The following is a 25900-nucleotide window of genomic DNA, read 5'->3' on the forward strand; positions in this document are numbered from 1 at the left end:
CAAAAATTCTTAACTTAATAGATACAATTGAAATGTATAAGCGATAATGAAAGATTTTTACCTCATACTGATAGGACATAATAGAACAGAGTTCATAACTGCATTTGAACTGGTTACAAATCAACGTATTCTCAAAAAACAGACAAAATTAATTAAATGAACGCTGAATTGGCAGTCAAGACTGTTAATCCTTCTTCCACTAATAATAAGCAATGCAACACTGAACAGGTCACTTAAAACCATTACATGATATTTAAGAACTCTGAAGTCAGACAGACCTAGTTCCATTACTTGAGTAACTTGTGAGCAAGCTACTCAATCTCTTTAAGCCTCAGTTTCCTTATTTATAATATGGGGATAAAAATAGATCAACTCTCATAAAGATATTGTAAAGATTAAGTGAAAGAGAGTAATGTAGTGAGCACCAGATAAATGTTAACTATTAATATATTTTTAAAAATCTCTCAATTTCCTCATTTTTTAAATGAAGGGAGATCATCTTTAAAATCCCACTCACTGGGACGCAGCCGCATAGCACAGGGAGATCAGCTCGGTGCTTTGTGACCACCTAGAGGGGTGGGGTAGGGAGGGTGGGAGGGAGACGCAAGAGGGAGGAGATATGGGGATATATGTATATGTATAGCTGATTCACTTTGTTATAAAGCAGAAACTAACACACCATTGTAAAGCAATTATACTCCAATAAAGATGTTAAAAAAATCCCACTCACTGTAAACTTTTCAAATACTTAGAGTAGATCATCTTAAAGTTCCCACTAGCTCTAAATTCTGTGATTATACAGTCCTTTAGGGATTCCAATCAGCTACACAGACAGTGAAAAACTGCTCTGGTCTTAAGAGTACATAAACACAAAATTTTTTTCTGATTAAAATGCAATTCATATTCATCATAGAAATTTTAGAAAATATATAAAAGTAAAAAGAGGAAAAATAAAAGCATGACCCTCCTTGATTTCAAACTATATCACTATTACAAAGCTATAATATATATGCCGGTATGATACTGGCATAAAAACAGACACATAGATCAGTGGAACAGAACAGAGAGCCCAGAAACAAACCCATACATATATGGTCAATTAATTTACAACAAAGGAGTAAAAAAATATACAATGGGGAAATGGTGTTGGGCAAACTGTATAGCCACATGCATTGTAATATTATCTACCTACAAAAAAGGATTAAATCTTGCCACTTGTGACAACATAGATGGATCCTGAGGGCATTATGCTAAAAGAAATGAGTCAGAGAAAGATAAATACCCTATGATCTCACTTATACGTGGAATCTAAAAAACAACCCGCCCTGCCCCCCCCCCAAAAAAAATCCCTGAAACCAAGCTCACAGATACAGAGAACAGACTGGTGTTTGCTGGAGGCTGGGGGTGGGCTAAATGGGTAAAGGCGTCAAAATGAGTATGTCATGGGAATATAACATACAACATGGTAAATATAGTTAATAACACTGTATTGCATATTTGAAGGTTGCTAAGAGAGTAGATCTCCAAAGTTCTAATCACAAGGAAAATAAAAACTTTTGCAACTATGTATGGTAACTGATATTAACTTGGCTTATTGTGCTGAACATTTTGCAATAGATACAAATATTGAATCATTATGTTGTACACCTGAAAATAATACAATACATGAATTACAACTCAATTTTAAAAAAAGAAATATTTTTTAAAAATTAGCAATCCCAGCACCCAGGGATAATCATTATAGAATCATGCTTTTTCCCACTTAATAGTCTAAATATTATGAGTATTTTCTCATATCCTTAAATATTTCTTTGAAAACATGATTTTAAACTGTCTACCTAGCATTCTATTAATATGAACATATCATACTTTAATTTGTCTTACATTATTGGATATTTAGGCTGTTTATAATTTTTTACTATCATAAACAATGCTTTTGTGAACATCTTTATATGTAAATTCTTGTATACAGTTCTTATTATCTCCTTAGGAAAAATTCCTGGAGAATCTAATGGGGTAAACACTGTTAAGGGACTTAATGTAATTGTTGATTATTTTACATCTGGGCTATAATTATTTTTAGTGCTGTTATGGCCAAAACCAAAGAGATATTGTGAGCATAAAGTTCAGGGGCACAGACTTTGAAGTCAGACAAGGCTGGTTTTGAATTCAAACTTTTAACATTTATTATATGACCTTAAGGCAACTCTGTAGATCTTGGTTCTCCCATATATATATAATAGGCACCAACCACTCACCTCATGGGTTGTAAAGTCTGAGATATGTGTAAGATATATAATGGTCATCACATGTATCAGCCACTCAAATGGGCAACATTCTGACTTGTTAAGTCTATACAGTCACATTAAATTATCAAATTTCCTCTAATCAGAGGCTATTAATTATTAGACTCTATTATTTTATGAGTTTCTAAGAAAGAACACTGTCAGTTAAACTCTAACATATTATTATAAGTAACATCTTGATTTCAGAGAAGTTAAAATGTAAAAAATGTATGTCTTAGAATCAATAAAATACAGTATACAAAAGAAAAATAAAATTTAGCTACAATAAAAAACTTATCAAGTATTAACACCTATACTACAATTTTCGGTACCAGGCAATGAACACTTTTGCCAAAAATTTTTTAAAATTTACCCTAAGCAAAATTCTAACCAGTAAACCAATTGCCAACAAACAAACACATATGGAGTTGTAAATAGATGCTGCTTCTATCATCCTGTGGATTTACTGTACATCACTTAAATCACCTGAACAGAATCACAGCACGACACAGTTTTAGAGTTTAAAGGGCTCTCAGAGATTATTTCATTTAACATACTTAGAAAATAAGATTTAAAGAATTTAAATGGCTAATTAACATGTTACACTGGTAATTACTGGAGCCAAGATGAGAGCCAAGATGAGAATCCAGGTTTACTGAGTCCTAGTTCAGAGCATTTTTAATTTTTAAACACTAATCAATTTCCAGATTTAACTGAACATTTTTACCTTAAAAATCTGGTTTACGAGAAAAATCTGTATTGATATTCAAATTTAGGCTCACCAAATTCTGCAAATGTCAGTCACTATATGTTTAATGATTATCTACTCTGTAGGGACACTATGATACTCTGAAAGTTTAGGTACTTAGAACATTAGATTTGAGATTTCTGATTAGGAGAACAGGGGCTTGCTTTGTTAGCTATTATATTTCTTTGATTCTAAGATGCACATTTTAATACCTCTGAAAACAAAATTGATGACATTTTATATCTCTGTCATATAGGTGGTAGTTAAGACATAGTCATCAGTACCTACATATGCATGTGCTTGATAATTCTGGTGGCAAGACTATAATTCCTTGATGTTTCATTTAACAACCCCTTGAGTACTATTTGAAATGCAACAGAACTCCAGGTTATTGTCTGAAAATCTTTTCTTAGGACCTACCAGAAAGGTTAAGAAAGTGCTACTGGGACTTCCCTGGTGGCACAATGGTTAAGAATCCGCCTGTCAATGCCGGGGACACGGGTTCAAGCCCTGGTCCAGAAAGATCCCACATGCCGCGGGGCAACTAAGCCATGCACCACAACTACTGAGCCTGCGAGCCACAACTACTGAGCCCACATGCCACAACTACTGAAGCCCACGTGCCTACCCATGCTCTGCAACGAGAAGCCACTGCAATGAGAAGCCCATGCATCACAATGAAGAGTAGCCCCCACTCGCCGCAACTAGAGAAAGCCTGCATGCAGCAACAAAAACCCAACACAGCCAAAAATAATTTTAAAAAAAATTAAAAGAAAGTACCATTATCAGTGAGTATTACTGAGAAGAAAATCTGGGAGACAACTGTGAAGAAATGCTGTAATTCAGAGGTTCTCAACCTTTCTGGTCTCAGAATCCCTTTATATGCTTAAAAATTGAGGATCCCCAAAAGCTTTAGCTTATGTGGGCTACATCTATAGATATTTGTCATTTTGGAAATTAAATGGAAAATTTTTTTAAATATTTACTTATTCATTCCTTTAAAATAGCTATAATAAACCCATTAGATGTTAACATATTCTAATAAAAATAACTACACTAAAAAACAAAACTGAGAAGAACAGCACTATTTTACATTTTTTGCAAATCAATCTTTAATATCTGCCTTAATTGAAGGCAGCTATATACTCATATCTACTTCTGTATTCAGTCTCTTGAGATATCACAAACCATGTAGCCTCCAGAAAACACCATTGTACACTTGTGACAGAATGAAAGTGCAAAAGGTAAATAAAGTTCTAGTATTGTTATGAAAATAGTTTCAACTTTGGGGACTCTCGGAAAGAGTCTTGGAGAGCCTGAGAGGTCCCCAGATCATACTTTGAGAACCACTGTTGTAACATCAGGCTTTTGATGGCACAGAGGACAATACTATGTGGAAAAACAGGAACACCGACAACTCTATATCACAAAGTGATTCATAAGAGTTAGTCTAAACTCTAATTCTAAATTGATTATACCTTAACCAATTTATTTTGCTAAAAAATTCCTTTTTATGTATACATAAGAGCATTATATGATTAAAAAATCCATGCCTAAATAAGTCTAAAAGAACTCTTTCACTAGGTATAAAATAAAAATTCTATGTGATAAGAAAACCATGTATCATAATTTATTGGCAGTGTTTTTCTTTCTTTGTTGTACATAAAATAATGGTATATCTTATCACTGATGGCACCATAGATTCAATTAAATCCATGCCATATTCCCCACATGGGGAGAAATTTCGATGTTACTGGGATTTTTAACCACAAATAATGATGGGACTAAAATTACCAACTGCAATGCAACTAAAGTATTTGAAGAAAATGCTGTAAATGGTAAATATTTTAATTTGGCATTATACATTTCCAGAATGATATGCTTACAAAATGGAATACTGAAATAGCTTTGACTTATTCTGTAAAATATTTTTATAGGTTAATAACATTTTGATTTGAAAAGTTGACATTCTTTATTCTTCAATCTTGAAATTGGGATTTATTTATAGGCTTAAAATATTATAAACTTTAAATGAAGAGCAGGTTTTTCTAAAATGGGAAATTATACTTCACCTTTAATCATTTGTAAAGTAGTCTATGAATACAAAAAGAAACAACAAAAAAGAATAACTATTTACTACATATATGTATTCATCATTCTAACTCACTTACCTGGACTGTTTTTGCAGAATGATTTGCATGATTTAAGATGGTTCTATCAGCATCTGAATCAGACTCTGTCTGCCTCAGGGAATTACGGTTTTTCTTGGCAAGGTCTGCATCTCTATTGTACGAATATCCAAGTTTAGAAGTGGGAGATAAACTTGGTTTTTTCACAGGTGATTCAGGATCTGATCTGCATTCTAAGGGTCTGGAATTCTCTAATTTTTCTTGCTCCAAGTTACTACTGATGTCTATATCCTGAAGCTTTTGCTCATCGGTCTCCTCACAAATAAAGGGTGGAGACACATCCTTCTTATCACTATTGTATAAGTCACTTAATTCTAAAGTCTCCGTTTTCAATAGTCTCTTCTTGCCTAACAAAACTTGTGTGTGGTTTGAATCTGTACTGTAACATATTCCAGGGTCATCGGATCCTGAAGTCCTTCCAGAGCTCTGCTGGGACTTTTGGGGTTCTGTGTCACTTTTAGTCCTGCGACAGTAAGGGGAGGCTGTGCTTGGACTGAGATGATCATCAGGAGTCTGGTGTTCACTTTCTGACTCTCCAACCCCACTATCATTTACAAATACAGAGTCGTCCTGGGATAGGAAGTCTACCCCTCCGCTGGTAGCCTGCTGCAGCTGAGGCTCCCGTTTCAGATCACTAAGCTCTGCATAGAATTTTTCCTGATCAACAGAACTATTTGTATCTGTTTCATAGTTTCCAACTTTATATGTGCTTTTACTGCTATTTTCTTCTATTTGAACAACATTTAACTCTTGCCCACTGAAATGTGCCCTAATTTGATAGAGATAGGTCATAACAGTCAGTTTGTCAGGAATTGCTAATAAAACCATATCAGAAGGTTCCAATAACCGGGAAATTCCTATGCTGGCAAATCCATCATATGCCTTCAGAGGAAAGAAAAACAGAAGATATATTGAAGAGTTCAGACAATCCATACATTTTAACTTTTTTAAAGAAACTTAAAACATCATCACATTTTAAAAACAGCAAAATAACAGATGTTAACTAGACTTACTGTGGTGAGCATTTCACAATGTATACAAATATCAAATCATTATGTTGTACACTTGAGACTGAGGTACTGTTATATGGCAATTACACCTCAAAAAAGAGTTAAAAATAAAACACAATTCAGTTACCATTTTAAAAAAACAAGCAAAATTTTAATGGCTTTTTGTTGCTATTGGAGGGTATATTATGTTACTGACATTATGCCACTGACATTATGCCACATGAACAGAGCAACATTCCAAGTTGGAAATTTGTAAAAGTTTGGTAGATCCAAGAGTAAAACATTTTTATTAGTTAATAACAGTTGAAATGTTCTTCTCCAATAAAGAAAACAGGCAAAAATGAGAGTTAAAACAAACAGACAAAAAAACTTAGAATAGACTTTGTGATAAAGAACTAGGGTATAAAGAAATAATAATTCATTTGGAGCTTTATTATTCCTATTAACCCCTCTTTTCAGTGGTCATGTAATTGCAGTGATTTGTGAAGATAAAGTACAGGTAGATATCCCAAAAGAACTAACTCCTAGATTGCCTGGTATAAAATATAAGTAAGTGCTACTTAAGTCTAGAAACATAGAAACATTTTTAAAACGCCCAATTAAGATTGATTTTCATAATGAGAAGAGTGACTTCATTTTCACTTCATCCATTTTGGAAAGAAGGAAATGTTTTGAGTAGTACAACCTAGTTTAGAATGTGAGGCTGCATTGTATAACTTTTGTTAGCCTTTAAATGACTGTGGCACATCAGGTTTTTCTAGTTTTGAAGAATCAAAGCTGTTTCTCAATTTACAATTAATTATTACTATCCTGAACTAACCCTTGAAAACAGCATTGTGTTGCTAGGAAGCATTAAAAATATGGCTAAACATTTAGATATACTCTTGGAAAAACTAAGGACCCTCTAGTTATATTCTTGCTTTGGGATATAAAATGTCTCATCTTTGTAACAACCCAGATATAGGATCACAACTCAAAGTTTTTCTAAAAAGAAAGTTTAGGAAATTATGTAACAATTCAGAAGGAATCAGTCTTTTGCATATACATGTTACAGTGCATTTCTACCTTTGAATTTAATTCTTGTATTCTTCCTGTAGTTTAATAAATGTTATGGAATAAGAAAGAAAATGAAAAATAAATTGTGATATTAGAACCTCTTCAATTTTCACAGCACTATGCTTTATAGTATAGGTACCTCAAAATATTTACTTGAGAGAATGGCTCAGTTGGTGTGCATGTTTGGGCCTGTTTGTTATTTTACATGTTTTAGGAAAATTAAAGTCATTTTCTTCCTCATGAGTCCTGACAACTTGATTGACAGACATCAATTGTAGACCATCAGGAAAAGCACCACAGGCAGTATTCTAAACATTTCCCAATTATCTAAAACACTGACATATTGGTTAAGATCAGATGTCACAGGTAAATACCATTTTTATTCAGCACTTTTTACAGACCTGGGAAAATGATTAGCTTACTTGTGGGTAATCTCCTGCTGGTATGTTGTTTCATGTAGCAATTCATTTTATGCACACTAATTGCACTAAAAGAAATTTAAAAACAAACCAGATTTCTTGTAAGCGAGGTCAAGACTTTATAAAGGAATTTTCCCATAGGTTAACCTCTTCTGCGATAATCAATTACCTACTGTCTTTTTAGCTGCGTGTGGAGAAAAAAGAGGTCTTTAAAAGAAAATAGTCTTATTCATTGCTAGATGTTATTTAATTGGTAAAGAGTCACTGCCAGTTATGTTATGCATCTGCATGGAACTTAAGACACAGGCATTGTTTCTTGTACTGTTTTAAGTCCAATTAAGGGCAGATGGGGTTACCCGGAAGAACTGTGTAAAGCCGGAAATAAGCCTGTAGGTAGCAAATGATACTCAATGTAGATATCAGGTAAGAAGGTGTGGGACTTCCCTGGTAGTCCAGTGGTTAACACTCCATGCTCCCAATGCAGGGGCCTAGGTTTGGTCTCTGGTCAGGGAACTAGATTCTGCATGCCGCAACTAAAGATCCCATGTGCCTCAATTAAGACCCGGAACAGCCAAATAAATAAATAAATGTTAAAAAAAAAAAAAAGAAGTTGCAAAGTGATGAAAAGGAAAGTATAACAACAATTATGTATTGACTTGTGCAATGAATGGGATCATCTAAATTAAAATCCTTTCAAAAAGCTATAATTGGGACTTCCCTGGTGGCGCAGTGGTTAAGAATCCACCTGCCAATGCAGGGGACACAAGTTCGAACCCTGGTCCGGGAAGATCCCACATGCCGCAGAGTAACTAAGCCCATGTGCCACAACTACTGAGCCTGCACTCTAGAGCCCGTGAGCCACAACTACTGAAGCCCATGTACCACAACAACTGAAGCCCGTGTGCCTAGAGCCCAGGCTCTGCAACAAGAGAAGCCACCACAATAAGTCCATGCACCACAACGAAGAGTAGTCCCTGCTGGCCACAACTAGAGAAGGCCCGCATGCACCAACGAAGACCCAAGGCAGCCAGAAATAAATAAGTAAATTTATTTAAAAAAAAAAAAAGCTAGGGCTCCCCTGGTGGCACAGTGGTTGAGAGTCCGTCTGCCGATGCAGGGGACATGGGTTCGTGCCCTGGTCCGGGAAGATCCCACATATCGCGGAGTGGCTGGGCCCGTGAGCCATGGCCGCTGAGCCTGCGCGTCCGGAGCCTGTGCTCCGCAACGGGAGAGGCCACAACAGTGAGAGGCCCACGTACCGCAAAAAAAAAAAAAAAAAAAGCTATAATCATCTGCCCTTTAAGATTTAATTGAGAAAAAATTTTAATGAGATATATTTCTCTTTGTAATAATATGTAAATCCAAGGTATGTTCATCATTATTAAATTTCTGAAGAAAATAATGTAAAGAAGTATAACTTAAGCCCTAATGAGATTCCTCATACTCTTTAAAAATATATAGCTAGGTAAAATAAAAAATGTTTGCTTTTCAAAATTTTAAACAGTAACTTGAAAGCTTCACTTTATAAAAAATAATAATGGTTTATTTTATAATGCTCTTGTCTGCATTTAAATTTGCTTATTCAAATGCAAGAAAATGCAGGTAAAGAACTGTCATATCTAAAGATACAGTTGTCTCTTGGTATCCATGGGGGACTAATTCCAACACCCCCTGCAGATATCAAATCTGGGGATGCTCAAGTCCCTTATGTAAAATGGTAGAATACAGCCAGCCCTCTGTATCTGTGGGTTCCACATCCATGGATACAGAGGGCCAACTGTATAACTTAATTGACGAAAAATAAGGCATTTTGCTTTGACAGACACAGGCTCTTCAAAATCATACAAGAAATAATTCAAGAGAATGCCTTATTTTGAAGCATGATTTCTATAAAGAAAGTTATACTGATTTTTAAAGATTATCTTTTTTAATAGCATATTTCAATTAAAAAAACTGACTGCTTTTAAATGTTTTTCTCTGGGGCCAGCATCATGCATTTGCAAAGAAACAAGAATTCTTTAATGGAAATATAAATTTTTGGTTTTAGAGAGCAATAAAAGTAAAAAAAAAGTTGATTTAAATTCTCATCTGTTAATTGAACTTTTATCAAGGTTCTCTTTATAGTCTTTTTCTCACTGGTGGTTTTAACTATTTAAATAAAGTAAATTAAAAACTTTAGCCTAGACTAGAGGTTATTAATGACTTTGGCCCATGAATTCTTTTGGCAATGAACCCCTTCTCAGAATAATGTTATGATATGTATAAAATACACATGATTACTCTTTTGACAAAATTCAGCACACAGTTTTGATAAAAACTCTCCAGAAAGTGTGCATAGAGGGAACCTACCTCAACATAATAAAGGCAATATATGACAAACCTACACCTAACATCATACTCAATGGTGAAAAGCTGAAAGCATGTCCTCTAAGATCAGGAACAAGACAAGGAGGTCCACTCTTGCCACTTTTATTCAACATAGTTTTGGAAGTCCTAGCTACAGCAATCAGAGAAGAAAAATAAATAAAAGGAATCCAAATTGGAAAAGAAGAAGTTAAACTGTCATTGTTTGCAGATGACATGATACCGTACACAGAAGATCCTAAAGATGCCACCAGAAAACTACTAGAGCTCATCAATGAATATGGTAAAGTTGCAGGTTACAAAATTAATACACAGAAATCTGTTGCATTTCTATACACTAACAACAAAAGATCAGAAAGAGAAATTCAAGAAACAATCCCATTTACCATCCCATCAAAAAGAATAAATTACCTAGGAATAAACCTACCTAAGGAGACAAGAGACCTGTACTCTGAAAACTGTAAGACTCTGATGAAAGAAATCGAAGAAGGCACTAACAGATGGAAAGATATACCATGTTCATGGATTGGAAGAATCAATATTGTCAAAATGACTATACTACCCAAGGCAATCTACAGATTCAATGCAATCCTGAACAAATTACCAATGGCATTTTCCACAGAACTAGAACAGAAAATCTTAAACTTTGTATGGAGACACAAAAGACCCCAAATAGCCAAAGCAATATTGAGAAAGAAAAACGGAGCTGGAGGAGTCAGGCTGACTTCAGACTATACTACAAAGCTACAGTCATCAAAACAGTATGGTACTGGCACAAAAACAGAAATATAGATAAGTGGAACAGGACAGAAAGCCCAGAAATAAACCCACGCACCTATGGTGAATTAATCTACGACAAATGAGGCAAGACTACACAAGGTGGAAAGACAGTCTCTTCAACAAATAGTGCTGGGAAAATTGGACAGCTACATGTAAAAAATTGAAATTAAATCATTTTTTAACACCATACACAAAAATAAGCTCAAAATGGATTAAAGACCTAGATGTGAGACTGGACACTATAAATCTCCTAGAGGAACACATAGGCAGAACACTCTCTAACATAAATCGCATCAATATCTTTTTCGATCTGTCTCCCAGAATAATGGAAATAAAAACAAACATAAACAAATGGGACCTAATTAAACACAAAAGCTTTTGCACAGCAAAGGAAACCATAAACAAAATGAAAAGACAACCCACAAATTAGGAGAAAATATTTGCAAATGATGTGACCAACAAGTCTCCAAAATTGAAAAACAGCCCATGAGGCTTCATATTATCAAAACAAACAACCCAATCAAAAAATGGGCAGAAGACATAAATAGACATTTCACCAAAGAAGATATGCAGATGGCCCAGAGGCACATGAAAAGATGTTCAACATTGCTAATTATTAGAGAAATGCAAATCAAAACTACAATGAGATATCACCTCACACCAGTCAAAACGGCTATCATCAAAAAATCCACAAATGATAAAATCTGGAGAGGGTGTGGAGAGAAGGGAACCCTCCTACACTGCTGGTGGGAATGTAAATTGGTACAGCCACTATGGAGAACAGTATGGAAGTTCCTTAAAAAACTAAAAATAGAGCTACCATATGACCCTGCAATCCCACTCCTGGGCATATATCCAGAGAAAAACATGGTCCGAAAGAATACATGCACCCCAGTGTTCATTGTAGCACTGTTTACAATAGCTGAGACATGGAAGCAACCTTTATTCCATCGACAAAGGAATGGATAAAGAAGATGTGGTATATATATACAATGGAATACTACTGAGCCATTAAAAAGAATGAAATAATGCCATTTGCAGCAACATGGATGGACCTAGAGATTGTCATACTGAGTGAAGTAAGTCAGACAGAGAAAGAGAAATATCATATGATATCCCTTATATGGGAATCTAAAAAGAAATGATACAAATGAACTTATTTACAAAACGGAAACAGACTCACAGACTTAGAGAATGAATTTATGGTTACCAGGGGGGAAGGATGAGGGGAAGGGATAGTTAGGGAGTTGGGGAACAACATGTACACACTGCTATATTTAAAATGGATAACCAACAAGGACCTGTTGTATAGTACAGGGAACTCTGCTCAATGTTATGTGGCAGCCTGGATGGGAGGGGAGTTTGGGGGAGAACGGATACATGTGTACGTATGGTTGAGCCCCTCTGCTGTGCACCTGAAACTATCACAACATTGTTAATCGGCTATACTCCAATATAAAATAAAAAGTTAAAAAAATACATATGGTGCTTCCCTGGTGGCGCAGTGGTTGAGAGTCCACCTGCCGATGCAGGGGACACAGGTTCATGCCCTGGTCCAGGAACATCCCACATGCTGTGGAGCGGCTGGGCCCGTGAGCCATGGCCGCTGAGCCTGCGTGTCCGGAGCCTGTGCTCCGCAGCAGGAGAGGCCACAACAGTGAGAGGCCCACATACCGAAAAAAAACAACAAAAAAACAAAAAAAAACCCATATGATTACAAAAGAAACCAATTATTGAAAAATAAGTATTTGAAAATATTAGGAAAATGGAATTTGAGAAACAAATGTGCTTCTTATGGATGTACAAACTGCTACAATTATGAAGAAGTGATGAGCTTAAAAGGTAGCTGTAGATATTTGCAACTGTAAAGTGATATGAAAATATCTGAGATTCTAAAGGTGAAAAAGTCTCAGGCATGGCTAATACTACAGTGGTTTGTTGTTTAAATTGAAAATTGAAGAAAATGCTAAATTTCAGTTAAAGAAATGAGAAAATAATTTTTTTTTTCCCTAGCCATGATCAAGGATCCCCTGAACTCTATCCATAGCTCCCAGGTTAAGAACTCTTGCTCTAAGACAACACTTTTCAGTTGAAGAATTCAATTCAGCAGGAAAAAAAGCATTAAATGAGTACCTGCTGTATGCTGAGATAGGTGCTTCCTCCTTTTTTATGTTGTGGTGCACACAGAAAATTGTAATATCGTGCTGCATTTTGGGATACATAGTTAAGTCAGCCTGCAGCCACAGTCAGCTGGCCCAGAGGGCTCTAGCAACTCAGGCCTGTGCAGCTACCCTGAGGGCTGAAGGATCAGTATCTTCCCCACATCAATTGGGAAGCTCTGACCTCAGTACATTAATTAATTATGTGGAAAAAAATGCACAGTTTACCAGAAAAAGGGGGAAAAAATGGGGAAAAAAAGAAAAAAAAAAAAGAACCAATGTTCAATCTTTTTGCCTCTGGGAACATATGGATTTTTTTTTTTGCATACCCATCAGGCTCCTGCTTTCATCCCCTCCCAACAGGTTTTTCTAAACTCATGGCACAACAGTTTGGATTGCACTTTTTAAAAGCTAAATCTTGCTAAGAGCTAAATAAAAGCAACATGCTTTAACAAACATTTAACAGTTTATGAAGTTCATACATATTATTATAATCTGATGCCAGTCTGGCACTTGTGATTTTTAAAGGCCATGACAAACTAGAGTAAACCATGCATCCTACTGGAACTTCAGGAAACAGACTACCTTCTGTGAGCTATAGTTAGGACCTCACAAAACAACCTCACTTTCCCCAAATTAATAAAAGCCTGCAGAGAAGCCAAAATTGACAGGAAACAGATTACCTTCTGTGAGCTATAGTTAGGACCTCACAAAACCACCTCACTTTCCCCAAATTAATAAATGCCTGAGGAGAAGCCAAAATTGACACTATGTATTTTTTTTCTTTGGCAATTCTTACCTTTTTGTTGTTCTCTTTAATGTCTTGAGGATTCAGAGACTTGTAGTCACTGAGGAAGAAAATGGCACAGTAGGTACATACAGTAATTGATAAAAACAGCTGTTTTTAAAACAAACTGAATCTTAAAATTTGACATTCAATAATACCAAAGAGTAACTAGCAATTTCACAGCAATTCTATCAACAAAACTAATAGTGTGGAAAATTAAGGAAATAAATAAATTATTAAATAATTAATAAATAACAGTGATTACAAGTTCCAATGCCTGAAGCTTTCCATCTAAAAGAGAAGTTAAGGTAGGGGACCAGAGACTAGCCTGGACAACCAAATTCACCATGAGGTAACCCCTTGTTGTCAATGTATAAAGAGATACAGGCTTATCTGTCTCATCTCATTTTAACACTAACACAATTTTCATAATAATTTGAAGTCAGTTTTTTGTACGAGATTAAGGAAAAAAATATGCTCTTTTAAAACAGAAAAGATTGTTTTTAGGCATCAAGAAGGAACGACTTTTCTTTCTGGGATATATTTCTTCTCCCAAAAAGCAAGAGTATGGGTGATAAAAAAAAAAAATCAAGTATTTCAGGACATGTGCTAAGAAATTATTTTATGGTTTGTTTCTTTTTTTTTATAAAACTTTATTATTTACAAAATATTTATAGGAATGGAAAGTGTTTCTACTTACATTAAATCTGGTCTAAAGTGGTGTAATATTGCACAAAAAGATAAACCATTTCTCCACGATGTAGTAAAATTGGTGATTTTCACTCCCCGGTAATTTTTTGTAACTTCTTTGCACCATACAAGCAATGACTGACTAGCATTTGGCTTTCGTCCCAAAACAGGACTTGGTATAGGACTCGGCTAAAAAAAATGAAAAGAGGAAAACATTAAAATAATTTAATGGAAGATGAAAATTAACATTAATTGACCTAACTGGATCACTTGAACACTTTGATGTCAGTTTAGGTACTTCAAAACTGTCACTTTAAGACAACTGTAACCTCTAAGAAAGGAGACATGAATCTTAAGTTATTATCTTCAGTTTAAGCCTATGGCGTCTGCTTGACAAAGATATACATATGCAAGATTTTAATGTTATACATAAGAACAGGCCAAGAGCTACATTAATGGAAACATTAAAGTATTTAAATACTTAAGGTTGAATATCTATATAACTCTCACATACTAAAAAAATCTTCCCCAAATGCAATCATGTACAAATATAGTTTCTTTTTGAGTATATTAAAAAGAATGTCTTTTGAAGTCTAACTGTAGCACAAATTGTTAGTAGTGAAGAGGTCAAAATAATAGTTTTTAAAAATACAGTAATTGGGAATTCCCTGGTGGTCCAGTGGTTAGGACTCGGTGCTTTCATTGCAGGGGCCCAGGTTCATTCCCTGGTTGGGGAACTAAGATCCCGCAGGCCGCGAGGTGCGACCAAAAAATATATATACATACAGTAATCATACACATTTTAGTGCAATGATAACCATATTCAAACATACTTCTTATATAAATTTAATTCTGGCAAAACAGATTTAGTTATTAGCGACAGTCAGGTGTTGGTAGTAATAGCACACATCAGTATATAATTTGGATTTGCTCCAAATATCTTCTAATTATTGATGGCTACTTTTGGACATTATTAGGTTAGCTAGGTGTGTGGGTGTAGGGGGATGTGTGTTTTAAATCTAAAGCATTTATTTGATTTTTCCCCTTGTTCATATACTTAAAACAACGATAACAACAAAACAAAGACTCATAATAAGATTTTTATCCTAAACTTTTGTTATTCTTAAAACCATGTCATTTTCTTTTACTGAATAACAATCACATTTTGTGATGGTAACTTTAGAGGTTGATATAATTGAAAACTATAAAAAAACGACTAAAAGTTTCTAGACTTTAAATATTGCTATCAATTAAGAGTGCTGGCTATAGACATAAATAGAAGCCCTCTAAAATAAGGTGAAAGGAGAACAATTATTTACCCCTAATATCATTTGAGTTTAACAAGCAAACCATTCTTGCCACACAGCTTACTTAAGAAAGACCAATGATGCCCCCATTTGACAAAAGGATGTTAGTGCCAAACAATTTAAATCAACCCCACATAATTATGATTTATGTATTCACTGCTCCTGTGGGAAGACAAGTAAGAAACACCAAGAATGTAATTTCTTACTTTTTATTAACTGTCTGATTAACAAATTGTTACATAAACAACCATGAATCTAGCAAAGCGTTGTTCTTTAAATGATCACCTATACAAAGTCAATGCTGAAAAATTTCCAGGTCATAAAAAATCAGCAAATTTGGGTTAGTTCTACTTAATATGAACAAGTAGATAAAAAATAGAATCCCCAATATAGGAGGATATTTACCTTAGAATAAATGATAGCTTTTTTTAACATCTTTATTGGAGTATAATTGCTTTACAATGGTGTGTTAGTTTCCGTTTTATAACAAAGTGAATCAGTTATACATATACACATATCCCCATATCTCTTCCCTCTTGCGTCTCCCTCCCTCCCACCCTCCCTATTCCACCCCTCTAGGGTGGGATCACCCTAGATCAGCACTGAGCTGATCTCCCTGTGCTATGCAGCTGCTTCTCACTAGCTACCTGTTTTACGTTTGGTAGTGTATATATGTCCATGCCACTGTCTCACTTTGTCCCAGCTTACCCTTCCCCCTCCCCATATCCTCAAGTTCATTCTCCAGTAGGTCTGCGTCTTTGATCCCGTCTTGCCCCTATGTTCTTCACGACCATTTTTTTTTGTTTTTTAGATTTAGATTTTTAGATATATGTGTTAGCATATGGTATTTGTTTTTCTCTTTCTGACTCACTTCACTCTGTATGACAGACTCTAGGTCCATCCACCTCACTACAAATAACTCAATTTCATTTCTTTTTATGGCTGAGTAATAGTCCATTGTATGTATGTGCCACATCTTTATCCATTCATCTGTTGATGGATGCTTAGGTTGCTTCCATGTCCTGGCTATTGTAAATAGAGCTGCAATGAACATTGGGGTGCATGCGTCTTTTTGAATTATGGTTTTCTCAAGGTATATGCCCAGTAATGGGATTGCTGGGTCGTATGGTAGTTCTATTTTGTTTTTTAAGGAACCTCCATACTGTTCTCCATAGTGGCTGTATCAATTTACATTCCCACTAACAGTGCAAGAGGGTTCCCTTTTCTCCACACCCTCCCCAGCATTTATTTTTGTACATTTTTTGATGATGGCCATTCTGACTGGTGTGAGGTGATACCTCATTGTAGTTTTGGTTTGCATTTCTCTAATTATTAGTGATGTTGAGCATTCTTTCATGTGTTTGTTGGCAATCTGTATGTCTTCTTTGGAGAAACGTCTATTTAGGTCTTCTGCCCATTTTTGGATTGGGTTGTTTGTTTTTTTGATATTGAGCTGCATGAGCTGCTTGTAAATCTTGGAGATTAATCCTCTGTCAGTTGCTTCATTTGCAAATATTTTCTCCCATTCTGAGGGTTGTCTTTTTGTCTTGTTTGTTTCCTTTGCTGTGCAAGCTTCTGAGTTTCATTAGGTCCCATTTGTTTATTTTTGTTTTTATTTCCATTTCTCTAAGAGGTGGGTCAAAAACGATCTTGCTATGATTTATGTCATAGAGTGTTCTGCCTATGTCTTCCTCTAAGAGTTTGATAGTGTCTGGCCTTACATTTAGGTCTTTAATCCATTTTGAGTTTATTTTTGTGTATGGTGTTAGGGATTGTTCTAATTTCCTTCTTTCACATGTAGCAGTCCAGTTTTCCCAGCACGACTTATTGAAGAGGCTGTCTTTTCTCCACTGTATATTCTTGCCTCCTTTATCAAAGATAAGGTGACCATATGTGCGTGGGTTTATCTCTGGACTTTCTATCCTGTTCCACTGATCTATATTTCTGTTTTTGTGCTAGTACCATACTGTCTTGATTACTGTAGCTTTGTAGTATAGTCTGAAGTCAGGGAACCTGATTCCTTCAGCTCTGTTTTTCTTTCTCAAGATTGCTTTGGCTATTCGGGGTCTTCTGTGTTTCCACACAAATTGCAAAATTTTTTGTTCTAGTTCTGTGAAATGTGATAGGTCTTTTAACTATCAATCTAGCATGTATTAAAATGACCCCGCCCCCGGCCCTGCACTGTAAGGCATGTGGGACTTCCCCAGCCAGGGATGGAACCCACACCCCCTGCAGTGGAAGCATGGAGTCTTAACCACTGAACCACTGGGGAAGTCCTAAAATGAACTATTAAATATGTAAAAGTGACTTTTCATAAAGGCAATATTTTAAATAATGGAAAATCTTTTAAAAAATGTGTTTGTGACTAGTTCATTGATTCTCTGGCTCGTCCACAGAGCATTCTTCACTGCAGTTCCAGATTAAGTGAGTAGAGGGATTTGAAAGTCACAGTGAAAAGTCACTTTTAGGTAAAAACATATTTTCAAATCCCTCTAGCCAAGGATTCAATGAACTAGGCACAAACACATTTATTTAAAAGATTGCCTTTATTAAAATGTTTTTCTACATCAAATTATACTATTAAGGCATTAATTTCAAGCATGTGTAGCATGTACACAGGCCCGATAATCTGCAACTATCGTTACACCGATTAATTCTAATCATCAATAGCATGTACATAAGTAAAGTACAAATGCCATTGTCACCATGCTGTAATCTAGAGTGGCTTTCTGTACTTAAAAATTGAGAAAAACCTACCATGTCATTATGATTATATTCTTGTTTCTAAGAAGGCTCAATATGAAAAGGCTAGAAGAACTAAAGTAAACTGGATTTATCCCAACACAAAACCCTTGTATTAAAACATGTCACAGGGATGCTTACTGCACTGCCAGGAAAAAGAAGTCATATGTAATGGAAGAAACTGATGAAATTATAAGCCCTATAAATGGTCATGTTGGTTGCAGACAAAGAAAACTGAAGTAGAGCCACTGTTTGATGAATCATCCACTTCAGAAGTGCTGAGCTTTCATCTGATATTTTGCAGAGGGTAAGAAAGAAATAGTTATATCATTTCAAAACCTTCAGGATATAAATGGATGAAACTGCTTGTTTCTTGCTACAGACGGCTCCTGCTTTCGTATGTGGCAGCTTCCTTCACTTCCCTATGTCTCAGCTTCCTCATCTATGAAATGGGGGATTGTAATGATACTTGTCTCACAGTGCTGTTATAGTAACAAGATCTGCCTTCCTTGCCTTCCACCCATTATGCTCATTACCACTCTCTCCCTTGATCACTTTGAACCAAACTGACTTCTATGCTGTTCCTTGGATACCCCAGATGGGGTCCCACCTTAGTGCCTTTACACAGATTGTTCCAGTTGTACGATTAACTCCAATACAACCATCTCTATCAGGCCTATTCTGACCACCCCATCTAATAATGCAACCCATCTCTATTGCCCAATCCCAAACCAGCACTCCTGACCTTCCCTTCCCTTACTCTGATGTTTCCATAGTATTTATAATCTTCTTATGGTCCATATACTTTATTTTGGTCATTACCAAAATGTACTTATTGGCTATGTTTATTGCTTATTACCTGTCCAACCTCAGTAAATAAAAGGGCTATGAGGGCAGGGATTTTAATTCGTTTTGTTTTTATTAACCTACCCCAGAACAGTTCCTGGCATATAGTAGGTACTCAGTAAATACTGTTAAATGAATAAATGCATGCAAAACATTTAGCACAAAGTACAGCACATAGTAACCATTTGGTGAATGTTAACTGCAATTATTATTACTACCACTGATACATTATCAGCACTTGAATTCCTATTTTTGAGGGTCTTTTGGAAATTTGAATCGCCATGAATTTCTTCAAGACACTGGAAAATTTTTTTGCAAACCAAGGTTTAACTCAGCGTTCCCCAACCTTTTTGGCATCAGGGACTGGTTTCCTGGAAGACAATTTCTCCGCTGACAGGGTGGGGGTAGGAGAGATGGTTCGGGAGGTAATGCGAGTGATGGGGAACAGCAGACGAAGCCTTGCTCGCCTTGCTCGCTCACCGGCCGCTCACCTCCTGCTGTGCAGCCCGGGCTCCTAACAGGCCACAGACCGTTATCGGTTGGGGACCCCTGCTTTAACTAGAAGATTATCTTGATACTCTATGTGCAAAATGGGGTACTTGGAATTTTTGGCAATCTTTTTTTTATGGGTTTGGTAAAAGAAAGAAACTCTGAATGACTTTGTAATTTATTGTTTTCCGAAGAAAGAAAGACACCAAAATCTTGCCATTAAGGGTAGAAACAAATTTCAAATGTTGGAACAACTATTTAAAAGTTCTTTCTTGTATTTTTGCAACGGCTGGATGTATGAGAAAGCATCTCTACTTAACATGTTGTGAAAGTAAAGCACAGCTATTACAGTTGTCTTTTTTATGCACTGAGAGAGGAAATATCTAAAAGCCATTCTAATTATAACTTTAGGATCAGAATAATCAGAGTCTGTTTAATTAGGTGATCCAGTTTGCTCTCAGTCAAGGCACTGTGTGGATGAAATTGCACAATCTCAGCTTAACTGAGAACTACAGTTAGATGTCAACCAACATGATTATTAAGGCAGTTTAAAGTGGTGAGAGTAGAGAGGATCTAGGACTTGAGACCACAGTTTGACTTGACAGTTCTAGACTCTAATATAGATAATATTAAAATACTATTTCTGTTAACATAGCATACTACATGCAGTATTAAAGACAGTAAGGCCACCAATTATTCTTGCTAACAACAGCAACAGGAGCTCTTTCAGGAAACCTAGTCAAATAACTTGTTACAAAGTTTCCTAAGTTTCAACAGTTGTAAGAAATTTCAATTCCACTTTCTTCTACTCTACTCCTCTGACTACAGTTGCTTTCTCTTTGGCTGTCTCCCCTTCTTCCACTGATACAAGCATATATTCCTCTAGGTATTGCTCTAAATAGTTTTCTCTCTCCACACTTTGAATTGATTCACTCCCAGGATTCCAACTATCACTTCCATGCAGATGATTCCCAAATATACATTTATAGTTCAAAACTATCTCAAGTTGACATTTCCAGCTGGCTGTCCTTCCTGCCACATAAAATTCAGACTCAATATGTCCCAAACCATAATTATACTTTTTCCTTATAACCTGCTTCATTTTTATTATGTTTGCAAATGATATTGCAATTATATTGTCCCAATCATCTAGACTCTCTCAGAATCAACTTTGAACTCTCTTCCTTCACCTATCATCCTTTACTAGTTAATTCACAGGCAATTTTGATTTTATTGTTGTAAAGTTTTTGCAATTTATCTTCTTTTGCCTAGGCTATTGCAAAATCTTCCAAATAGGTTTTCCTTCTTCCAATTCTCTTATTTGACCCATTGCCATAGCAACAATCTTAAAGTGCAGATCAAAGTCTCTAAAGGCTCTCAAGAACATACAAAATGATGTCAAAATACTGAGCATTGAACATCAAAGCTTTTTCAATGTTTCTATTCTCTAGATGACTCATTATTCTCTAAAATCACTATGGTTTCCTGCCAGCTCCCAGCTCCCCCACTTCCAGTCTTTGATCTTACAGACTGTCACCCAACTTGGAATATCTTCTGTCCCAAGTACAGCTGCTACAATTCCACTCTACCTTCAAGGTTAAGTTCAGCTGTCATCTCCCACGTGAACTCTCTTTCCAACTCCTAGTCAGTAGGAGCACTTTTCAATTTTCCTTTGACTCTTTATGTCTCTCTTATAACATTTTTACTACAATATATTCAATTCTTCTTTCTACAAAAAGACTAACTTTTCATTAATTCTTAAAGTATATTCTGAGCACCTACTACTTCCCACATACAATGTTAAAATCTTTACATGGATTAGCTCATTTAATCTTACAACTCCTCTGAGATAGTTGTTATTCCCAATTTCAGTTGAGGAAACTGACATTATACACCTAGAAGTGGAGGAGTTAGAATCTATACCAAGGTGTTCCCATTCCAGAGCCTGTTCTCTTAAACAACATGCATTTCACACTTTGAGATAATGTAGTTTTAGGACCTCAGTAAAACCTGTAAGTTTTTTTGAGACTAGTGATTGCTTCGGTCAACTTATCTTTTTCAGAACTTAGATCACTGCCCCAGTGTATATTAAATTAATTGATTTTTAAAAAGGCAATCTAACCACTTTAAAACCTAGGAGTATTCTATTAGTAAAATCCTTTGCGCAATCTGTTGTATCTTAGATTATTGGTTGGAACTAGAACTAGAACTAAGTACAGAGCAATGAGATACCCACTACCATTGCTAAAGCTGCAGGACATTTTGGTCTCCCTACTACTGATTCTGGGTAGTCTTCTCCCAACCACAAATTATTGCAAATGGTTGAGGGAACTTTGGATAAATTTAACATTTGGTGAGCCCCAAGCAACAGCAGTGGTGAAAACAAGAATATTTGTATCAGTACTGTTCCTATCCTTTTTCAAAGTGTTTTCATTTAAGTAATTTCAATGTATTCTCAGAGAAAAACTGAAAGTTAGGCTTTGTTATTCTACTACTAGACAATCAGAAAGATTATTCTGTAATAAAGTCATATTGGGAGGAACTTCTGTTTACATTAAAGGAGGACTAACATCTGAACACATTTTTAAAAAGCTGAACAAAGTATTTTTTAGGGGACTTCCCTGGTGGTCCAGTGGTTAAGAATCTGTCTTGCAAAGCAGGGGACGATGGTTGGATCCTTTGTCAGGGAACTAAGATCCCACATGCCGCGGGGCAACTAAGCCCGCGTACCGCAACTACAGAGCCCACACACTACAACTAGAGAGAAGCCCGCACACCGCAACGAAGAGCCCGCCCGCACGAAAAATCCCACGTGCCGCAACTAAGACCAAATAAATAAATAACAATTTTAAAAAGTACTTTTTAGACAACCTTCTAAGAAATGTCCAAGTCTAGACCTGGACAGACTAGAAAACCATAGTGAGCGAAACTCTCAGTTCTCCTTTCTTAATGGTTGATCTGGAAGAGTGAGTTAAGAGACAGAGCTACACTTTGGGTAGACTTCCAAACAGCAATATGATCCCCTCTACCCTCAAAAGTAGAAAAAATAAAATAATAAAGAGCACAAAAACATATTGTACAACACAGGGAATATAGCCAATATTTTATAACAACTATAAATGAAACATAACCTTTAAAAATTGTAAATCACTTTGTTGTACACCTAAAACTTATATAATATTGTACAGCAACTAACCACAATAAAAAAAGATGAAAGCAAAAAATAATGAAATAGAAGGTAAACATACAATAAAAACGATCAACAAAACCAAAAGTTGCTTCTTTGAAAAGACAAAATTGTTTAAAATTATAGTGTGACTGATCAAGAAAAAAAGAGGGAAGCAAATTCCTAGAAAAGTATAGCCAGAAGAAATAAAAATCCTGGAGAGTTCTATCACTATTAAAGAAACTGAATTTGTAATTAAATACCTTCCTATAAAAAATTCTTTGACTTAAGTGATAAATTCCACCAAACATTCAAGGAAGAAATATCTCCAACATTACACAAATTCTTCCAGAGAGTAAGAAAAATGAGTTTAATTTCCCACCTCATTTCATGATCCAAGCAAATCTTTTTTTTCCTCATGATACTTTAAAAAAAAATTTATTGAACTATAGTTGATTTACAATGTTGTATTAATTTCTGCTGTACAGCAAAATGACTCAGTCATACATATATATATATTCTTTTTCATATTCTTCCCCATTTTGGTTTATCACAGGATACTGAATACAGTTCCCTGTGCTACACAGTAGGATCTTGTTGTTTGTCCATCCTATATATACTAGTTTGCATCTGCAAATCCCAAACTCCCCTACCACCGTCCCCCACACCCACTTGATAACCACAAGTCTGTTCTCCATGTTGTTGAGTCTTTGTTTCGTAGATATATTCATTTGTGTCATATTTTAGATTCCACATATAAGTGATATCATATGGTATTTGTCTTTCTCTTTCTGACTTACTTCTGTCAGTATGATAATCTCTAGGTCCATCCATGTTGCTGCAAATGGCATGATTTCATTCTTTTTTTTTTTTTTTTGTGGTACGTGGGCCTCTCACTGTTGTGGCCTCTCCTGTTGCGGAGCACAGGCTCTGGACGTGCAGGCTCAGCGGCCATGGCTCACGGGCCCAGCTGCTCCACAGCACGTGGGATCTTCCCGGACCGGGGCACGAACCCGTGTCCCCTGCGTCGGCAGGCAGACTCTCAACCACTGCACCACCAGGGAATCCCGATTTCATTCTTTTTTATGGCTAAGTACATACACATACACACACACCCCATATCTTCTTTACCCATTCATCTATTGATGGACATTTAGATTGTTTCCATGTCTTGGCTATTGTAAATAATGCTGCAATGAAAACAAGGGTGCATGTATCTTTTCAAATTATAGTTTTTTCTGGGTATATGCCCAAGAGTGGATGCCTATCAAATTACCCATGACATTTTTAAAAGAATTATAACAAATAATCCTAAAATAGAACAAAGCAGGAGGCATAACCCTCCCAGACTTCAGACAATACTACAAAGCTACAGTAATCAAAACAATGTGGTACTGGCACAAAAACAGACATATGGATCAATGGAACAGAATAGAGAGCCCAGAAATAAACCCACACACCTATGGTCAATTAATGTGTGACAAAGGAGGCAAGAATCTATAATGCGGAAAAGACAGTCTCTTCAGCAAGTGGTGCTGGGAAAGTTGGACAGCCGCATGTAAACCAATGAAGTTAGAAAACACCCTTACACCATTCAAAAGTAAACTCAAAATGGCTTAAAGACTTAAATATAAGACATGACACCATAAAACCCCTAAAAGAGAACACAGGCAAAACATTCTCTGACATAAATCATACCAATGTTTTCTTAGGTCAGTCTCCCAAGGCAACATAAATAAAAGCAAAAATAAACAAGTGGGACCTAATTAAACTTACAAGCTTCTGTACAGCGAAGGAAACCATAAACAAAATGAAAAGGCAACCTAAGGACTGGAAGAAAATATTTACAAATGATGCAACTGACAAGGGCATCAAAACATACAAACAGCTCATACAACTCAATAACCAAAAAACAAACAACCCAATAGAAAAATGCGCAGAAGACCTAAATAGACATTTCTCCAAAGAAGACATACACATGGCCAATAGGCACATAAAAATATGTTCATCATTGCTAATTATTAGAGAAATGCAAATCAAAATCAAGCAAATCTTGAAACCAAAATTCAATAGGATAACACAAAATTACAAAAAAAGTCATGGGGCTTCCCTGGTGGCACAGTGGTTGAAAGTCTGCCTGCCAATGCAGGGGACACGGGTTTGTGCCCCGGTCTGGGATGATCCCACATGCCGCGGAGCGGCTAGGCCCGTGAGCCATGGCCGCTGAGCCTGCACGTCTGGAGCCTGTGCTCCACAATGGGAGAGGCCACAACAGTGAGAGGCCCGCGTACCACAATAAAAAAAAAAAAAAAAGTCATGAATACAAAAGTCTTAATGAAATGTTAGCACATTGAATCTAGCAATTTATAAACTGAACAAACTGGACTTACCACAGGAATGTACATTTTACTTAACATTAGCAAATCTATTGAGTTAACTTGCCAAATTAACAGATTATAGGGAAAATATATAGATACAACCATCTAAATAGATGCAGAAAAGTATTTAATAAAATTTTATGTCCATTTCTAACCTATAAAGTAACCTTAGCAAACTAGTAGTAATAGAAAATTCCTTAACTTGTATAAAGCCTACAGCAAATATCACAATGGTAAAATAGTCAACGTTTTCCCTTCAAGATTGAGAATCTATCACCACTTTTATTCAACAATGTATTGAATGTTCTTGCTATTGCATTAAGGCCAGAAAAATATATAATGATATAAATATTAGAAAAGAAACAAAAGTAAAACTGATTATTTACATATAATGCAATTATGTAGAAAATCCAAAGAAATCTACAGGTAATTCATTAGAATGAATAAGGGAATTTTAAAAGGTTGCGGGATACAAAAAACAATGT

General features: G+C 35.8%; 1 protein-coding gene across 4 annotated transcripts in view; it reads right to left on the minus strand.

The window, feature by feature from the left end:
* EHBP1 (EH domain binding protein 1) overlaps positions 1-25900 on the minus strand; it is a 348334-nt gene that overhangs the window by 89596 nt on the left and 232838 nt on the right. For all 4 annotated transcript variants that reach the window (XM_060169057.1, XM_060169058.1, XM_060169056.1 and 1 more), the window contains 3 exons: positions 14498-14676; positions 13810-13858; positions 5205-6104 (listed from right to left, as the gene is read on the minus strand). In XM_060169057.1, coding sequence (XP_060025040.1) covers positions 5205-6104; positions 13810-13858; positions 14498-14676 — 1128 coding nt within the window. The remainder of the gene's footprint in view (positions 1-5204; positions 6105-13809; positions 13859-14497; positions 14677-25900) is intronic.

The sequence above is a fragment of the Lagenorhynchus albirostris genome, chromosome 13, assembly GCF_949774975.1.
Source record: "Lagenorhynchus albirostris chromosome 13, mLagAlb1.1, whole genome shotgun sequence".
NCBI lineage: Eukaryota > Metazoa > Chordata > Mammalia > Artiodactyla > Delphinidae > Lagenorhynchus > Lagenorhynchus albirostris.